This window comes from Macrotis lagotis, chromosome 3 (assembly GCF_037893015.1).
Source record: "Macrotis lagotis isolate mMagLag1 chromosome 3, bilby.v1.9.chrom.fasta, whole genome shotgun sequence".
Classification (NCBI taxonomy): Eukaryota; Metazoa; Chordata; class Mammalia; order Peramelemorphia; family Peramelidae; genus Macrotis; species Macrotis lagotis.
In genome coordinates, this window is record NC_133660.1 from 229,058,491 (window position 1) to 229,078,356 (window position 19,866).

At 41.9% G+C, this 19,866-nt stretch overlaps 1 protein-coding gene across 1 annotated transcript in view; it reads left to right on the forward strand.

Annotated features, from left to right (window-relative positions):
* Positions 1-11,452: 11,452 nt before the first annotated feature.
* Positions 11,453-19,866, forward strand: part of CPLX1 (complexin 1) — a 107,095-nt gene continuing 98,681 nt past the window's right edge. The window contains exons 1-2 of the mRNA XM_074227520.1: positions 11,453-11,517; positions 15,310-15,419. Coding sequence (XP_074083621.1) covers positions 15,389-15,419 — 31 coding nt within the window. The 5' untranslated portion in view covers positions 11,453-11,517; positions 15,310-15,388. The remainder of the gene's footprint in view (positions 11,518-15,309; positions 15,420-19,866) is intronic.

Genomic DNA, 19,866 nt, shown 5'->3' on the forward strand with positions numbered 1-19,866 from the left:
TAGCACAATGTCTGAAATATGATGAATATTTAATATATATGTTATCTATCTGTCATCTATTATCTATATCCATTATATCTAGCTATCTATACCTATATCTATTATAACTATTTATCATCTATTTTATCTATACTATCTATCTATCATCTATCTATCTATCTATTTATCTATCTATCTATTTAACTATGTCTCTATGAAAAACCCAAGATAATGTGTCCTAACAAAAGTCTGGGGGGACTTCAATGTCTTGTACAATCACTGCTGGGGAGTTGGACACCTAATACTATGGCCTTTGATTTGAACAGGAAAACACCTGAATTGAAGGATTCTGCTTCATAGTACAAAATGAGCTTTGTGGACAAACACTCTCCCTCTCCATACAAATGCCAAATAACCACCTGGGGAAGGGTTTCCTGAAGCCAGGGCTGAATAGCTCAGCAGGATGGGTTCCTGTTGTTAGTGAAATCTTAATGCCAAATTTTACATAAATGCTTTGAATTAATGATCATCTGAATGCATCCGCAGTGCCTGCCATATGTTTGCAAGGACGTGTGATTCAACATTGTAGGAAAGGAAGTCTTTTTTTTTGTTTCCAAAATATAGTTTCCTCAAACACTCCAAAGTATCAGCCTTAACAGACACAGCTTGTACCAAGGATGTAAGTGTCTCTAAGCGAGGAAGAACACAAATGGGTGGCATGATCCTGTGTTATGAAAGGGTGTGGAGAATACCAAAACCCAGAGCAAGCTGAGGCTGAGGATCCATAGCAAGGACAGGGACAACAAAAAGACTTTTTTTTTTTTTTTAAAAAAAAGCTATTTAGAGCTCTAGAAGAAAATAAAAAGAGGAATAGACCTACTGCTTAAGGTGCAATAGAAATAATAGAGGATAAAGAGAAAGCAGAGAGAGGTACTCTATCCTTATTTTGTTTCTGTTTTCTTTACCAAAAGAAACTGGAGCAGATAGTATTAAAATAGGTAGCAGGGAGCTGAAACTCATAAGGAAAGAAATGATGAGAATTCCTAGCTACCCTGGGCAAGTTCAAGTTGCTTGACTCAGACGAACTAATAATCCTCCATGGGGAAGGAAGAAAGGATCCTTGTGTTATAATACAATTCAACAAATATTAAGTACATACTGTGTGCACAGCTCTTTGTCCCAGAGGATATGAAGAAGGCACTGAATGAATTGGAAGCTATGAATGTGGAAGCCCTCACTATCACCGACTTTGTATAATCTAGAGAACAAGAAGTTCTCTATGCCTCTTGAGGCCAGACAATTTCAGGGGCTCATTATGTAGCATCTGAACTATTGAACAAACTTTCAAACTGGCCCCTCTCATTAGTCCCTCCTCACTGCTCTTCGTAGAGAGCTTGAAGGATCTCCCCAGTGCATAGATTTGACCTGTCATGCTTCTGTTTGATTTCCCATGATTCCCAAGATGAAGTCCATTTCTTTAGCATGGAATTCAGAACCTTCCAAAATTTACCACCAACCTATCTTGCCAGTTTCCTATCATACAATCACAAGACTGTAAAGGGGGAAATATTCTCCATTTTTATTTTAAAAGGTAGTGTATTCTGGAACCTGTAAATCAGTGAGCTTGTTATTAGTTCCCTATTAAAATTCTAAAATAAATGTTAAAGGAATAGTTTGAGGACACATAGAAGAGTGACAGTGATCCCTGTGATCCAGTGTGGATTTATTGAGAAAAAGGCATGAAAATCAAATTAAAATTTATCTTCTTAAGACAAATTGAAGAAATTGAATAGGATAATAGTATGGCTAGATGAATTTGTAGCCAGTTGAATTCAGGAATCAGTGCCTACCTGGATGAATGTTACTATTCAGAAATGAAATGATCATGTTTGTTGTGTACAATCATTATCTGTGAATTATATCATCACTACTTTGTCATTAGTATTGTAGTTGTCTGTGTGCTTATATCATTATTATATGTTACAGTTATCTGTTTCTACAATATTCCCCTACTTGACTGTGAGGTTCATGGGGACAGAGATCATGTCTTCACTAAACTTTTTATCTATTCTGGGTACTTAATAATTATTGAATAGAGATACTAAGATCTTTTCTTCCTTCCTCCCTTCCCTCTCTCCTGTCCTCCTTTCTTCTCTTTTGCCTTCCCTCTCTCTTTCTTCCACAAACATTCTTTTGACAACTACAATATATGTGTGAGGTAATATGTGATCTTCTGGAGAAAACACAAAGATATTATAATCTAAGAGGGAGGATAAGAAATGTCTACAAAGAACTATTACACAAAATAGGACATGATCAGCATAGCAGATAAAATAATCATTGGTCAAATAAAGAGAGCACTCCTTGATGGGCTATTTGGGCTCATATGTATATCATGGAAGACTTCATAGAAAAGGTGAAACTTTATACTCCATATGTCTTGCAGATGAAGCCTCCCACTCATACATATATATACATATATGTCTCCTGCATTAGAATATTAGTTCCTTGAGAACATGAACTGTCTTTTCTATTTGAATCCCCATTGCTTTGCACATAGTGTATAATAAATGTTTCATTCATTCTCCTAGACATAAAGGATCATTAGGACAGGTGGAGAAAGAGGTTAAGGAAAATGCATTTCAGGCATAAGTAAGCAAAGGCATGAAACCAGGGAAGCACGGCAATTATTTTACGATGGCAAGTAGTCTGCTTTGGCAGGAAGAAATCGTTTGAGGGTTTGTAGTAAGATAGGAAGCTGGATGAACAGGTTGGAGTTAAATTGCAGTAGGCCATGAATTCCATGCCAAGAAATATATTTTGGACAAATGAGGAATCAAAGATTTTTTTAGCAGAATGACAAGGTTGAATCTGTGCCCTAGAGAAAAATCCTTCAAGCATTCTATGGAAAGTAGAGTGAGAAGGGACTAATGAGGGGCCAGATTGAAAGTTTTTGGCAATAGTTTAGATGCTACAAAATAAGAATCTGAAATAGTTTAAGACAAAGAACATGGGTGTGAAAAAATACTGTGAAGGTAGAATGGACAGGATGTGATAACTAGATATTAGCTGACAAAGGAGAGAGTAATTGGACTAGATGATCACAGAGGTCATTTCCATATCTGAGACTCTGCTATCCAATTAACTTTTTTTGTTTACATGGTAACACCTAGAGAAGCATAGAATTTTAATGTGAAAAGGACCTTCTCTTATAGAGAAGGAAATTGAGACATAGAGTGGATAGGGTACTTACTCAAGGTTATACATCTCAGAAGTGACAGTTAGAACTTGGGAGTCCCCGTTCTGAAATATCCAGGAACTGGTCTGACTCCTTGGTCTCACTGAGCTGATGTTAAGTTTGACTATATTTTGCCATCCCATAGAGCAGCATGGAACTCCATCTGTCTTTCCTCCTTCACCAAGACAAGGAGGCAAAACTGTCACAATATTCCCTCAATACTGCCCCAGCTGTGTTATTTATGCCTGTGTTTCCAAATTTGTCAAAATTTAAAGATGTGAGAGGAAGCTCTGGGAGCCAGTCCCCAGAAAAGACTGTCTTCTCATAATACCTTAAGAAAAATTTGTTGACCCAAAGGGCAAGAAAACTGGGCATACCCTTTGATTCAGCAACACCACTACTAGATCCATAACTCAAAGAGATCACAACAAAGGGAGAAAGACTCACATGTACAAAAATATTTATAGCAGCTCTTTTTGTAATGGCAAAGAACTGGAAATTGAGGGGATGCTCATCAATTAGGGAATGGCTGAGCAAATTATGGTATTTGAATGTGGTGAAATACTATTCTGTAAGAAATCATGAGTAAGCAGACTTCAGAAAAGCAAGGAAAGACTTTCATGAACTGAGACTAAATGAAGTGAGCAGAACTGGAAGAACATTGTGTACATTAACAACATTTTGAGATGATTAACTATGATGAACTTAACTCTTCTCAACAGTTTAATGATCAAGGGCAATCCTAATAGATGTGATGGAAAATGCCAAACACATTCACAGAAAAAATTATTGATTTTTTTGAGTCAGAACAAAGATATTATATTCACTTTTAAAAACTTGTTTTATGTTTTTTCTGTTTTTCTCATGGTTTTTCCCTTTAGTTTTAATTCTTCTTTTACAACATGACTAATATGGAAATATGTTAAACACTATGTCTGTGTACTACATATATGAGAATATTCTCTGCTGTGAGGAGTGGAGAGGGAAGGGAGGGTGGTAGGAAAATGAAGGACTCAAAAGCTTACAAAAAGATGAATGTTGAAAACTACCTTAGCATGTAATTGGAAAAAATAAAATATATATATATAAGAAGAAGGACTCATTGAATTGAAATTTGATTGATTTGAGATGTTCTGATGTTTCTAAAGCTTTGACTAGAGTGGAAAGAAAATGTCACCCATGTAGCTTTGCAGAAGAGTGTATCTGTTGACAGATTCCAAGTTAACACCATGTTTGGGACTGAAAGAGAATTTTGCTTATCAGAAGAAATGTTTTCTACTGCAGTTCCTAGAAGGTGGGACATGAGCCTGACAGCTTAACTATGTCACTCAGCATCTACTGTGATTTAAGAAGAAGGAATGATTTCAATATGGGCAACTTAAAAGAAGATATGAAAATTTCAGAGTTGAATAGGGAAGTGTTGATGCAATGCATGTTTTTGGTATCAACCACACATGTAATCCAGGGAGAGACAAGGAAAAATGGCAATCACATCTATATCATATTGAGGGCATTGACATGGATTAAAAGAACCAAGATGACTCAGGTAAAATCAGATGCCAAGGAGCACTAACTTGATTCAGATATCCTAATACTCCAGTTTTCAAAGGGGTGGAACTTGCTAGCATTATGCCAAGAAGGAAAGAAAAGAAAAGTGATTAAAAAGAGAAACTTTTTTAGAAGTGAATTTGAACCAATGTGTCAGAGAATCAGAGGAACTAATTGGGGGAACATTTATGCTCTGATTCAGCTTCTTGTTATTTACCTTACATTGTTTTAATTAAGCATCTTTTGCTCTGATTCATTGTCATCCAATTTGGTCTCAAAAAACCATTGGGTGGGAGTTAGAAACTTAGGTTTTGTATAGACGCTAACTTCAAATAGCACACCCAAATGAGAAGCATTGGCAGATTCCAATGCTACATGGGGAGGAGGTGGAGGTGGGGGTGAAGGTGCTGCACTACACATTTATTTTAAAGCATTAACAATATTGTTTGTTTATAATATGTGGTATTTCTGTCATTTCTCCAAGAACTTTCATATTTAATCTTTACAACAAAGACTATCCTTATCTTCTGTTTATATATTCCTTTTCCCAGAAATATCCTGAAGACACTTTTAAGTTATGTGTGAAATGAGGTGATGCTACAGTAGACACATCTTAGTGTCCCTCTAGGATATCATCAGTACCTCCACCATCCTTGATGGTGCCTGGCAAGCAAGTTCATAAGAGGTTGATGATAACATCTTCACAAATGGAAGAAGCACTAAACAAAGAAAACAAGTGTTTTTTAGTTATATTTTCCTTTTTTTCTTATGGCACCTTGTTCAACACAAACAAACACACAAATATAAGCAAAGACTCACTGAAAATGCTGAGACTATTCCTTATGTCTTGGACTGACCTTTCTTCCCATTCTCCTGTACTTTATATCTTGAATTCCTACCCCTCCTTAAAAACCCATCTCAAAACTACCTCCTATATGAAGCCCTATAGTGTATAATAAATTTTCCCATTAGACCTCACAGAAAATTTTGCAAGGTATAGTCTCTCTCTCTCTCTCTCTCTCTCTCTCTCTCTCTCTCTCTCTCTCTCTCTCAGACACACACTCACACACACACACACACACACACACACACACATACACATTCATCCACATTCTCTTAACATGTAATTGTGCATTATGATGATATGTGATTATCTTTTCTCTCTTAGATTTTGGGGTTTATGAACTCAGTAACCTTATCTAAACTGAGCAAAGGGCTCTGCACATAGTAGCCACTTAATAATTATTTGGTTGAACAAATGAAAGAATGAACCAATTGGAAGGCACTGAGTCAGCACATCTCAATTGTTTGATGAGTAGAGCCAGCTATGAATAAGGACAGATCCTATTGTTTCTCTCTTGTCAAATATGTAAAATCTTACCCTCAGATAAAAAACTTTTTTTAAAGGGGTAGGGGCATTTTTAGTGGTTTAAGTGGTAGCATAATTTATAACTTCAAGGCCCTAGTAGCCAGATTCTCAGAGACCATCTTCCCAGCTCGATATTCTGTTTTACCCCAGTTCTGAGCACCACATTTTATTTTATTAATCATATTTTTATCAATCTTTTGTTTTTATATCACCTTCTGCTCCAAATATGTTCCTCATCCCTTCTCTTTCCAGAGTAAGATCCTTTGTAACAAAGAACAAAAAAGAGAAAGAGGTTCAGCAAAGTTAAACAAACATATAAACCAAGTCTGACAGAATAGGGTATTCCAAAGGAGAGTGCAGTTTAAAGCTTTTTGGGATTCCCCATATTATTCATTATTCCAAACCTATAGTCTCCTAATTCTATAAAAAAATTTTAAAAAGGAAGAATGAATACCTTCTTCTCTTTTCTTTGGGGTTAATCTTACCAACTCAACAATCTTAAGGTCATAGCCAAAGAACCTTGGATCAAGTACAGTATTATAACCACTTTGAATGAGGAGAGCCTTAAGATGAACTTAATCCCTAATCATTTGTCCCTTACTCTTTCACTTTCATCATAACTGTCTGGCCTCTATTCTCTGTGTAAGAAAAGACTTTAGGCCTATGAACTTTGAGAATATTCTGTATATCAGGCTGAATTATTCTGATTTTTGAGGTGATGGCCTGACCCTGAATTGGAAATGAATTCTGAAGGCTCCTGGGGCAACTTACACAATGAAATATCCACATGGTTGATTTGCTGGCCCAAGTATTTTTGAAAGATATTACAGTTTCTTTCTTTGCTTTTTTTTTGCAAGGCACTGGGTTAAGTGACTTGTCCAAGGTAATTATTAAGTATCTGAGGATGCATTTGAACTCAGATCTTCCTGACCCCAGGGCTAGTGCTCTTTCCATTGCACTGCCCAGTTGTCCCTGATATTACCAGTTTCTAGATGACCCTGAGTAATCTTAACTATTTTGCATGCCATACCTCTCAGCCTGATCTATCCCAAACTCCAGAGATGGGCCAGTTGATACTTGGAGTCTGCTCTACATAAATTAGGATTTTTCTTAGAGTTAATGGACCCACCCTTTAAATGGGCTATTTAGGCAAAGGAGCACATGTGAAGAGTGGGCTCCAACTCATTTCGTGGTTGGTGATTACTTTCAGAATGCTTCTCTAGTCTAGGGTCAAACACAAGGGATGTCTTCCAGGCCAGTATTCTTCTCCAATCATATGCAACAGTTTCCTTGTTTTTCTCTAATACACTTTAGGGAATGTAGCATTCTGATGGGGGGAAGCTTGTTCTACCAATGCAAAACATCAACTAGTCTGTAAATTATAGCCTCAGAGAGTTAATTTGGTTGCACTGAATGATTAGGTGATTTACCCACACCTGGGTCTCCTCTGTCCACAGTCAGGATGCATCAAAGAAGGGACTTCAACCAAAACTGTCCTGACTTCATGTCAGTTCTCTATTTGTTATATCATTCTAATATTGTGTATTATAACTCATTATGTTTGTGGCTTATTTCTCCTATTCTTCTGTGAGCATCATGAAATGAAGGACTATGGAATTGTGAGAGCATTCTGGAGAGCAGTTTGGAACTTTGTCCAAAGGGCTATAATATTGTATGTACCTCTGATCCAGCAATACCACCCCTAGGTTTATATCCCAAAGAGATCAACTACATTTCAATTTAACAAGTCTTTCTTTTTATATATTATTTTATTTTTTCAAATTACATGCAAAGGTAGTTTTCAATATTCATCTTTCTGAAAGCTTTCGAGTTCCCCATTTTCCTACCACCTTTCCTTCCTTTTCCCTTCCCCATGGCAGAGTATTCTCATATAGGTAGTCTATGAGCATGTATTTAACATGTTTCCATATTAGTCCAAAATATTTGTAGCAGCTCCTTTTGTAGTGGCAAAGAATTGGAAACTGAGGAGATGCCCATCAATTGGGAAATGACTGAACAAGTTATGGTATATGAATGGGGTTTTTTTGTTGGGTTTTTTTTTTTAGGTTTTTGCAAGGCAAACGGGGTTAAGTGGCTTGCCCAAGGCCACACAGCTAGGTAATTATTAAGTGTCTGAGACCGGATTTGAACCCAGGTACTCCTGACTCCAGGGCCGGTGCTTTATCCCCTGCACCACCTAGCTGCCCTGGTATGTGAATGTTATGGAGTATTATTGTTCTTTAAGAAACTGAATGGTTGGGCTCTAGAGAAGTATGAAAAGAATTGCACAAACTGATGCTTAGTGAAGGAAGAAGAACCAAGAAAACATTATACATATTAACAACAAAATTGTGAGTTGATCAACTGTGATGGATGCAGCTCCTCTCAGCAATGCAAACATCCAGGTTAATCCTGGGAAACCTGTTATGGACAATGTTTTCCGCATCCAGAGGAAACAACAAAAACCAAAACCCACAGGATACTATGTTCACTTTTTAAAACACTTCCTATCCCATGGTTTTCTTTCTTTTCCCTTGGTCTTAATTCCTCACACACAAAAATGACTAATGTTGAACATGGTTGTACATGCAAAACTTTTACCAGGGTGTTTGCTACTGGGATGGGGATGAGAGTGGAAAGGGAGTGTGATGGAAAAATGTGCACCTTATGGATATGGTGGATGAATGTTGAAAGGATTTGGTGACATGTAGCTTGAAAAATAAAAAATTAAAATAAAAAAAATACCAGAGATATAAAAAAAGAGAAAAGGGGGCAGCTGGGTAGCATAGCAGATAGAGCACCAACCCTGGTGTCAGAAGGACCTGAATTCAAATTTGACTTCAGACACTTAATAATTACCTGGCTGAGTCACCTTGGGAAAGTCACTTAACCCTATTGCCTTTCAAAAGAAAAAAGAAAGAGGAAAAGACCCAAATATATAAAAATATTTATTATGACTCTTTTTTTGTGGCGACAAAGAATTGGAAAATGAGGGGATGTCCAACAATTGGAAAATGGCTGAAGTTGTGGTATATGAATGTGATGGAATATTATTGTTCTATAAGAAATGATGAGCAGACAGATTTCAGAAAAAACTTGTGAAAACTTACCTAAACTGATGCTGACAGAACCAGAAAAATATTGTACACAGTAATAACAACATTGCATGATGATCAAATATAATAGACAACTCTTTTCATCAATGCAGTGATCAAAGACATTATCTAAAAGATTAAAAAGACAATTCTATGTAGTCTGAATGCAGATCAAAGCACACTATTTTCTCTTTTTTATTTTTATTCTTTCTTTCTTGTGGTTTTTTCCCTTTTGTTCTGACTCTTCTTTCACAGCTTGACTAATATAGAAATGTGTGTAACATGTTTGTGCATAAATAACCTATCTCAGATAACATGTCATGTTAGGGCAAGGAGAGGGAAGACTGGGAGGGAGAAAACTACACAAATGAATGTTGAAAATTATTTTTACATATAATTGGAATACTTAATTAACTTTTAAAAAATGAAGGACCACATCTTATCTGAATTCTGTAATTCTCATAGCTCCTTTCATAGTTCTTTGAAGACAATGTTGACTATAGTATGTAAAACAGGATGTAAAAAATTTGTAGGATTGGAAAAGGAGGCAGAATCCATGTAGCAGATTTAGAGAGAAACATTATCCTAAATAGTACATTGGTTTCTGGAATATCCTGTCTCTTACTACCTGCATGATCATCTGTAAGTTGAAGAGTTTAGAACTGATTCTGTGCTCTCCAAGGTCGCTTTCAGCTCCAGCTCCAAGATTTCATGAACTTGTTGTCGAACAGGAACTGAGAGCAATGCTGCATGTTGGAACTACTTTTGGTAGATTATTTATGGAAGATAAGTGAGCAGATATGGATAAGGATCACCTTGGTATTTGCCAGATAGGTCATCTCTACTGACAAAAGCCTAATCCAATGAACTACACAGACCCAAAATATTTAGTTTTTTCCAAAGATTTTATGGGTGAATTGGAAAGAGGTGGAACTACTCTTGCTTCTGTACATAGAAGCTTCCCCCCCCCATAACTTTGAATTTTCCCTGAACCCAACAGTAGCCAATAGATTTCCTACTGTGCTGAGGTATACCCTCAAAAATGCACTGTTGTGGCATAGAGTCTGCAGAGTTAGAGGAGAAAATAGCAAGAGGGAGATGAAGCAAGAGTCCAACTTCCAGTGTTGGAAATGGGAGAAGGGAGAGGGTAATTAGAAAGCAGATAAAGTATATCTTTGAGTCAAGGGAACCAGACAGGTAAAGAAGTTAGGGGATGGCATTTGAGACCTTAATGTGGTTCAAATTTAGAAATTAGGAAAGGAAAAAGTCTTAGAATCAAAAGCAAGGGTAATCAGAACTTGTTTAGGGAGAGAAACTAAAGTGCCCTGAAAGCTGATAAAATAAGCAAGGCCTAAGGCAAAGGGCAGCATCTATACTGTACAAACTGCATATGCTATCTCATATCCCACAAATGGATCTGTGAACTAAGGGGATTCTTCCATACATCCAAACCCTGGGTTAAAACTCCTTGAAGGAGGCAGTGAAAGTATCAAGATTTCTGCTTCTGGCTTCCCTGCCTCATTATTCATCAAACAAGGATATATTTAGAACTGAAAGGAACTTTAGAGGTCAACTGGCTCAACCCCCCTCATTTTTACAGTTTAGGGAACTGGAGACTGGAGGGATAAAGTACCCTCCATTCTCTTGCTTCTTCTCTTCAGTGTTTCCTCTTTCCTCAATGACTTTCTCTGCTCTGTTTCAGTCTTTTCCTTTCCCCTCCTATCTTTCTCTGATTTTGTTTCTTTTTTCTTCTCTTTCTGTTTTCTTCCACAATTTTCTTCATTCTCTCCTCCTTTACTTTCAATCTGCCTCTCTCCTTTTTTTTCCAAGCGCTTCCCAGGTTTATTATGTGTGTAGCCCATCTCTGAGAATATGTTTCGACTCTCTTTATTTTCTCTTTCCCTGTTAGTCTCCCCTTCAGTCTTTTCCTCCTTACTCCCTTCTCTCTTCCTCTTGTGTCCCTCCTGTTTTTCCTCTCAGTATGGCTTTTCTTTGCTTTTTCTCTTTTTCTCTGTACCTCTCCTCCTCTTTTTCTCTGTATGTGCTTCTTTTCTCCCTTTCTCTCCGTGTCTTTCCCTCTCCCTCGTTGTCCCCTCCCCGGCCCCTCCTCCCTTCCTGTCATGCTCGGACGCGGGAGGAAGGAGGGCGATAACTTCATGTGACTGCTCCTTCCCCGAACGCCCTTCAGCATCGGCTGCGGCTCCGGAGACACCACATGGCCCGGGCTCCCCCGAGAAAGCTCCGTCACTGACAGGACCCACCAGGAGCCCCCAGCACCGCCCGGGAAGGTAACCGACTTTTGCTGTTTATTCCCTGGCTCTCCTTCCCCCATCTGGAGCTGTCCTCTGTCCGTGGTGCTGATTCTGGAGCCCTGAGGAAGCTCGGCTTTCCCCGGGTCCTGGGATTTCCTTTACCCGCTCCCCCTCTACTTCGGGTCCCCTCTGATCGCTCCGCTAAGTCTGGGGGCTTCTCTTCCCCGCCTGGTCCATCCCTAAGATCTGCCCTGCCTCCCCCAACCCAGCGTGAGCTTCGCCCACATCCCCAGTGTCTTGGATCCCCTCTTTCAGCGCCCTCTGCATCCAGGGTTCGCTGTTCCGAGGGACCACCCTGTCTACTCCCCTTGCACTTCTACCTCAACTGCCCACCCGGAATCCACTCTCCCTGTGCCCCCAGTATCCCGCGATCGCTCTGTTCTCTACCCCTGGGTCCCGGGGCCACTCTGCTCTTACTCTGCTCACTCCCCTCCCGACCTCGGGTTCTTGTCTTTCACTCTGTCCACACCTCCTGTGATTGTGGTCACTTCACTAGCATCCTCTGCGCCCCAAGATTCCTCTCTTCTCCCGGAGTCCCCCATGCCCATATCCCTCTTTGCTTGCACCCAGGGCAACTGGGTCCCCAAGTCCTACTCCAGGTCCGCCCGGGAGAACACAGAGAGGGGAGGGGTTCGGGAGGTAGGGTGGAAATAGGCTGAGCGAAATATGAACGGATCCGTCCAGGTTTGGTCTGCGGGGCAGCGTGGGTTTTTTGGTTGTTGTTTTTATTTGGGGTAGGGGCTGGGGGGAGGCGTTCTGCCAAAGCCGAGCTCCACTATCTGGGTCGAGAATCTCAGAGAGGAGCTCTGTTTGGAGGTGGCTACTCGCGGGCTTCTCTGCTTCCCGGAGGACATGAAAGCAGCGGGATCGGAGAAGTTTGGGAAGAAAAATACTGGACTGCAGCATAGGGCACGCGTCTGGGGGTGCGCGCGCACGTGTGCCTCAGGGGCGCGCGCGCGTGCGCGAGCAGGAACCAGAGCGCGCTGCGGTCCGCTTCTGGCCCCGTGCTTCTAAGCTGGCTCCTGTTGGGATGCGACTGCGGGGGGCCCAGCTTCAGCCAGGCTCCCCCATTCCTTCCCTTCTGCTCCCCCAGGTGGAGTCTCTGCAGGAGGGAAGTCCCCCCAGTAGTACTCCCATGCCCCAAACACCCCCGTCTTGAGTTTGGGGTCTGCGGCCAGGCTGGGCAGCGTCGGGGCCACAAGGAGGGACCGCTTAGGAGCAGGGTCAAAGAAGGGGTAATGGTTGGGAAGAGAGAGTTTGGCGCCTTGGGTGGGGACCCGAGGCGGCGGAGACTAAGCTCGGAGCAGGCGATGGGCATTCCATGACCCCACCCACCCTGGCCTCGGGAGGATGGCGACCCTGCTACTGCGCCCCCTACCCACTGTGCTCACCCCTCCTCCAGCATCCCTCCCAGCCCGGCTCAGCTTAAGGCAGGGAGCTTCCCTGGAGGGGACCCCTGGGCGGGGCGCCTGGGATCCCGGACTTCCCCGGACCCTAACGCCCACGTTTGGAGAGAGGGTCTCCAACGCGGACGGCCCTCCACTCCCGGTCCTCGGGGGGGGGGGGGTGCAACTCGGTCCTTGCCCCTAACTCGGCTCCCCAGATCGCCCAGGAGACTGAACACCCTAGAGCTTCCGGCACCCGCCGCGTTTCCCCAAGCGCAGCGCGAGTCACCTTCAAACGCCCCTTTCGGCACTTCCTCCCTGCTCGCTGCCGCCTCTGCCAAGCGGGCGCGCGCTCCTGGCTCCCTGCGCAGCCCCCGCCCCAAAGCCCCCCCCCTCCAGCTCAGTTCCCTAATCAATGAACCTCCCGGAGCATGCATGGGAAGCCCAAGGGCCTTTCAGGAAAATTGACATTCAATGAACCTGAGCTTGCGGGTAGTTTCTGCCGCACTGAAAAGCCCGACTCCCGCCCCGCCCAGGACACCTCAGAACACCCTTCTGCCACCCCACCGGCCACCGCTACTGACCCTTTCCCCATCCACTCCTCTCTGATCACTCCAAGGGCCGATTCTCCTCTCATTCTCCCCACCAAGCCCGAGCCCACTCTCCTCTTTTGCCTACTCCTTCCAACCAGAGGGCTTCCTTCTTAACCCCAAACCAGAGTCCGGCGAGTGATTCCTTTCACTTTGGCCCCAGAACTCTGCATTGGGAGTCAGAGGGACGTGGCTTGATTCTTCCACTTATTACCACGTGTATTAACTTTTTAAAGTCTCAGTTTCCTTATGTGAAAAATGAGGAATTTGGCTAGACGACCACCAGCTCTAACCTATGGCTCCGTGATCCTTAGATGTTGTACCCGCTAGACAGAGAGACCCCTCTCCGAGTCACCCCTTCTCTCTGATGCCCCAAAGCAGAGTCTGTCATCGATGCCCACCTTTCTGACCTATGCAAGCCCACAGAGACAAATTAGTATGTCAAAATTAAGTGGATGCCTTCACCTGCTCTCCAATCTGCAACAAACAGCGACCCCAGTGGCCAGCCAGTGGTGACTGAGTGCTCTACCTTGTTCGTTCGTTTAGTGACCGAAGCCAAGGGAAGGGACCTCGAACCGGACATCTGACTTCCCAGCTTTGTCTGGAAGCTCGTTGACCTTTGTTCTTGACTCCAGGGCTTTATCCTCTCTCGGTCCTTTCCTTCTCTGCTCCCCCCACTCACTTCCCCTTTCACTTGAGGTTCCCCCTTCCCAGTCCTCTGAAACCTCTCTAAGCTCAGGTCTGACACTCTTTAATTGCCCGGATTCCTAATTACTTCTTTCCTTCCGCTGCGGCTGAGATCATTGAATACCAGCCCCGATTTCGGCTCCGTCTTTCTCTTTGTCCTTTTATGAAAATATATATCTATATCTATTTCTCTCTCTCTCTCTCTCTCTCTCTCTCTATATATATATATATATATATATATAGTCTATTTTTACATATCCTCGTAGTGAGTTTTCTCAGGTTTATTCACAGGAGAAAAGAGTAAGCAGATTCAAAAATAACAAGGGAATATCATTCGATGGGCATATAAAGGCAGGAAAGTGGAGTGGAGAGTTTCTTAAACCAGGAATCAAAAAGGTATGGCTCCTAGTTGGCCCACACTGTGTCACCGTGGGCAAATCCTTTAATCTCTTAGTGTCTTGATGAACTCTCTAAGAAACATAATTGGAAAGTGGTTTCTATACCAATAAGATCAAAATCTCCTTCCCCCCCCACCAAAAAACTCCCCCCACTCCATCCCAGATTAGGTAGCCCTTAAAATTTCTAGATTATTTTATTGAATTTTGACTTCCCAGGTCTGCCTTGGCTCTCAGTAAATCCTTTTAGGTCCACAGGTTACAACTCTTTTATAGACCCTGAAGAGTTCTTCCCTAATACTGTGAGTTGATCCATTCAACAATGGTAGGCCATCAGAAAAGGTGTGACAAGCTTCGTCTTTTACTCAAACTGTGCACTCACTAGTTAGAACCCCTTCCCTCCCTTCCTGCCAAAGTGGAGAGGAAAACAAAACAGTCACCTCAATTGTAGGTTTATATCATCACCCCGATATAGAACCCAGTACCCTACAAAAGAAAGAAAAGATGGTGTATCCTTTCATGTTACCCATTCCCTTTTTTTTTTGCAAGGCAAATAGGGTTAAGTGACTTGCCCAAGGCCACACAGCTAGGTAATTATTAAGTATCTGAGACCATATTTGAACCCAGGTACTCCTGACTCCAGGGCCAGTGCTCCATCCACTGCGCCACCCCCCTTTCTTTTTTGATGACATTTTCCCTTCCACCTCACAGGGTACAATCCAGGACCAGTGACCTGTGAAAATTGCATGTAAAGTCTGTACCAGCCTCATACGGGATCAAAGCCATCATCATGGACTTCGTTATGAAGCAAGCTCTGGGAGGTAAGGGGGGTGGTAGCAATTTAAACACTCTCCATCTCTCTGGGTTTATTTTCTCCTAAATGAGCATCTCTCTCTCCCTCCCTCTCTCTCCCCTCCCTTCCTCCCTCCCTCCCTCCCTCCCTCCCTCTCTCTCTCTCCCTTCCTTCTCTCTCTCTCTCTCTCTCTCTCTCTCTCTCTCTCTCTCTCTCTCTCCCTCCCTCCCCCCAGCCTCGTGCACTCAGACTCAGCCACATACCTTTTTGATTATGAGGCATTGGCACAAACATTCAAACACTCCCATCTTTTATGAGAGTACACCATTAGCACACTCAGAAATACATCATGCGCTTTTGTTACTGGGCACTGGGCACACTCATACCAACCTCCTGTTATTTTTTACACTGCATTGACAGACATTCCCACCGACACCTACCTTTGTGTGTGTGACTACAGTCCCTCATTACAATCCAACTGAACCTATCTCATATTTGGAATGAATATTGACACAAAAGCCTCCACCGGCCTATTCTGTGCAGAGATGATGGGATGTCAGACACTCCCTGATCAATTTACAGTAAGGAAAAGGCAGCAATGGAGCATGCTCTTCAGTCTTTTGGCTTCTCTTTATCAGTGTCTGTGCAGTGGGAGGGTAGGAGTAGAACAGTAGTGAAGGGAGGTTGAGAGAGAGAGAGAGAGAGAGAGAGAGAGAGAGAGAGAGTCTGAGTCTGTGTGTGTATTAGACAGCATGTGTGAATTGGGGAGAAGGTGGTGAGGACAACAGATGGCCAAGTCTTCAGACAATGCAGAGCACCCCCTCCCCAGGTTTGGGGGATGATGGTGGTGGAAGGGTTGATCTGGGGCTGAGGAAGGTTGGGTAAGGTTCTAACTGCTGGGTTCTAACTGGTGCTCTAACTTTTTAGGAGAGAAAGCACTGAGAGGAGTGGGCCTGTAGGACTGAGAACTCAGGCTATGGCTATATCTGGGGAAGGACAAAACTAAAATCTGGTTATTATAGCCCTCTAGAGAGATCCTTTACCTGCACCATACACTCATCCTATAAGGAGAATGGTTTGGGTCATCACCAGTTGTGGAGTGGTGGCATCTCCAGTTCCCAAAGAGTTTGCTCTCTCATCTCCCCTTTCCTAATAAATCCCAGAAAAAATTTTCTGAAAATGTATTATATCCCAGGTTCTGTGATCCAGTGGTGTCTCTGCTTCCTGTGGTGTTTTCTCCCTTCTCTCCTTTTCCTAGCAAAAACCTGAAGAATTTTATGAAACTGAGAGCTCAGCTGTTTCCTAAGGCTCAGTGACACTGGAAAAGCCAAGACAATGGCCCTTGAAACATCACTCCCTCCCTCCTCCCAGTTCCTTTCAATGGCTGATTAACATAATGACAAAAGGCCAGCTGTCTCTGGGCCTCAAAGTTATTTGCCTTTTTAGGTGTGAAAAACCAAGAACAAACTTCCTTATGATGAAAGAAGAGAATTGTCTCATTTTAAACTTTTTCTTTATTTTGTGTGTTATTTTGACATATTATATATATATATATATATATATATATATATATATATATATATATATATATATATATAAATACATGGTTTTATTGAGGAGGGGCCCTTGTCTCAGTGAACCCAAACCTATTCTTAATACCTCCCAGTATATACCCTATATCCATCCTCCCTTTGCAGTCAATTTTCTTTCTCAACACCCAACCTCACCTGACCTCCACACACCCTCCTCTCCAAACTGGGACCTAGGATGCACAGTCAGTCACAAGACAGCACAATAGTTCAATCTCCCCTCCCAGTGAATACCCTGATTTTGAGCCATTCCTAAAATGTTCAGAGCAGTTATTAGATTGTCTAGGCAGAAGGCCAGAGAAGAATGGGAAAGAACAAAGGCTTTGCTCCCCTTTCTGGATTTTCTTTATTCTGTAGATTAGGATTTAGAGATGGAACAGATGGTAGATATGATCGAGTATAACTGCCTTATTTTACAGGGTAGGAAACTGAGGCCCAAAGAGGGTAATTGACTTGCAGCACACAAAAAGTAAATAGGAAAGCCTGGATTTGAAACAGGTGCTTTGACTTCAAATACTTTGACCTTTAAATAGCTTCTTGAGGATACTCTGGTGCCAAGTGGCTAAAGGCTGAGTGCGGTTGTTCCATCCCATCTAAGCTTGGGCAGTGAAGTCCAAGTATCAGGTCATGGGTAAGAGATACCTGGACCACAAACAGTCCATCCACCATGAAGCATACTACATGCCAAATACTACACTAAACTCTGAGGTTAAATAGGAAGACAAAAGACAATTCCTAACTTCAAGGAGTTCACAATCCAATGAAAGGAAAGCAACATATAAAAAGAAACTGAAAAGGTGTAGGGAGGAAAAGAGGACAACCACCTTACTTCCTAGCTTCTAGTTGTTTCGGGGGTATCAACTCTTCATGACTCCTTTTGGAGTTTTCTGGACAGACATAACTGAAGTAATTTGCCATTCTTTTCTGCAACTCACTTTACAGATGAAGAAACTGAGTCAAAAAGGGTTAATGACTTACCCAGAGTCACACAATAAGTATCTGAGGCTAGAGCTGAACTCACAAAGATGAGTATTTCTGGTGCCAGGCCCAGCCCTATTCACTGCATGACCTACCTGACTTAACAATAATAATAACCAGCATTTATCTAGCACCTTCAATGTGCCAGTTATATTGGTGTAGTGGGTGGAGTCAAGAGGACCTGAATTCAAATATGACCTTAGATACTTCCTAGCTGTGTGACCCTGGGCAAGTCACTTAACCCAAATTGCTTTGTATTCAGTGCCATCTCCAGTGAGCCATCTCCAGTTGTCCTGATTCATATCTGACAAATGGACACAGATGGTTCTGGAAAGTGAGGTTGGGGATTTAGTACAGCAACCCCCTCATTCAAATCCAATGTCTAATCAATGTCTAATCCAAAAGCCAATACATGTCATGACATTATTTGTTTTCATGGTCTTCTTGGAGAATAAAGGACTAGCATCTACCCTGGAGGGTAGATGGGATATTCTTCCCATTTTTGAGTTGAGGAAAATGTACAATACTGATTTATGGGAGATAATGTGTTCTGTAAACCTTAACATAATATTAAATGTAGCCCGTTATCTCTTAAGGTCCATTTCTGTTCTGACATAGGTCCTTGCTAAGTCTAAAGGGCTGGGGTTGGCCCCATGGGATGGCTTAAGTAGGTTAACTGCTTGCAGAAGGCATCTAATTTGAGTGGCATCAGAGACTGCACATCTCAAAATCTCTCTCCATTGCCTGAAATGGACTGGAATCATAATTCTATGCAAGAGCTCAGCATTTGCTGTGGACCAGCTCCAGATGGGTGCCAGACTCCACCTGCCCCAGGGAGTGCCCAGTGATTGACATTGATCCACAGTATTCCCCTTCTAGCACTTCCCTCTCTTTGCCTGCCCTGAGGCTCTGCAGATTTCCTCTCTAGATAGAAGGCCTGATATGGAACTGATAGGGACAGAGCTTCTCCATGGTCTTCAGAGATAATTTGATTCATCATGAATAGTGGCATTTCTCATCTACTTTAATTAATTCAGAAGATTTCAAACCTTATATCAAGGCCTCCCTCCTCTGCAAATTTCCTCAGGCCAAAGGACATGGAGATTTCAGATTAATTATGAATACTTAGGATCATAAAATGTCAGAATTAGAAAGGACTTTAGAGAGTATCAATCCAACTTCCTAATTTTACAGATGAGGAAACTGAGGCTCAGAGAGGGTCATGCTGACTTACACAGAAGTCTTCATCCTTATGGTTTAAATCTGGTATGGTCAAGCATCTCTCCTAAAGAATCTCAAACATTACAATTGTCATTCAAGTGATTTATAATTGAAACTTCTTTTGGAGGTTTTGAAAAATCTAACTTTGGTTTCCCCACTGTGGAGATAAATAGGGTAATTGCCTGGAGTTTTTTTTTTTCATCTTATGTCCCAGCATCAGAGCTGTTTCTCCAAATAAGGAGAACCACAAAGGAACTCCTTGGAATTTCCAAAAGGCAGTGTCCCTTCTTTATATATTGACATATGTTCTAGGGATATGCTTTAAGATAATCAGTCATCAAAGGCATTTATTAAACTCCTACTATATATCTTGAACTGTGTTAAATATAAGTGATGAAAAGACTGAAATGAAACAATTGCTGCCTTCAAGAAATTACCTTTGTATCAAGATATTTGCACACACACACACACACACACACACACACATAAATCTATATATAGATTACAGATATATTCATACACAAAGGAAATAAAAAATTATTTGGGACAGGTGTGTGGGGTAGGAGTGGGAGAACAGGGGGTGGCTAGGTGGTGCAGTGGATAGAGCACCTACCCTGGAGTCAGGAGTACCTGAGTTCAAATCTGATCTCAGACACTTTGTAATTACCTAGCTGTGTGACCTTGGGC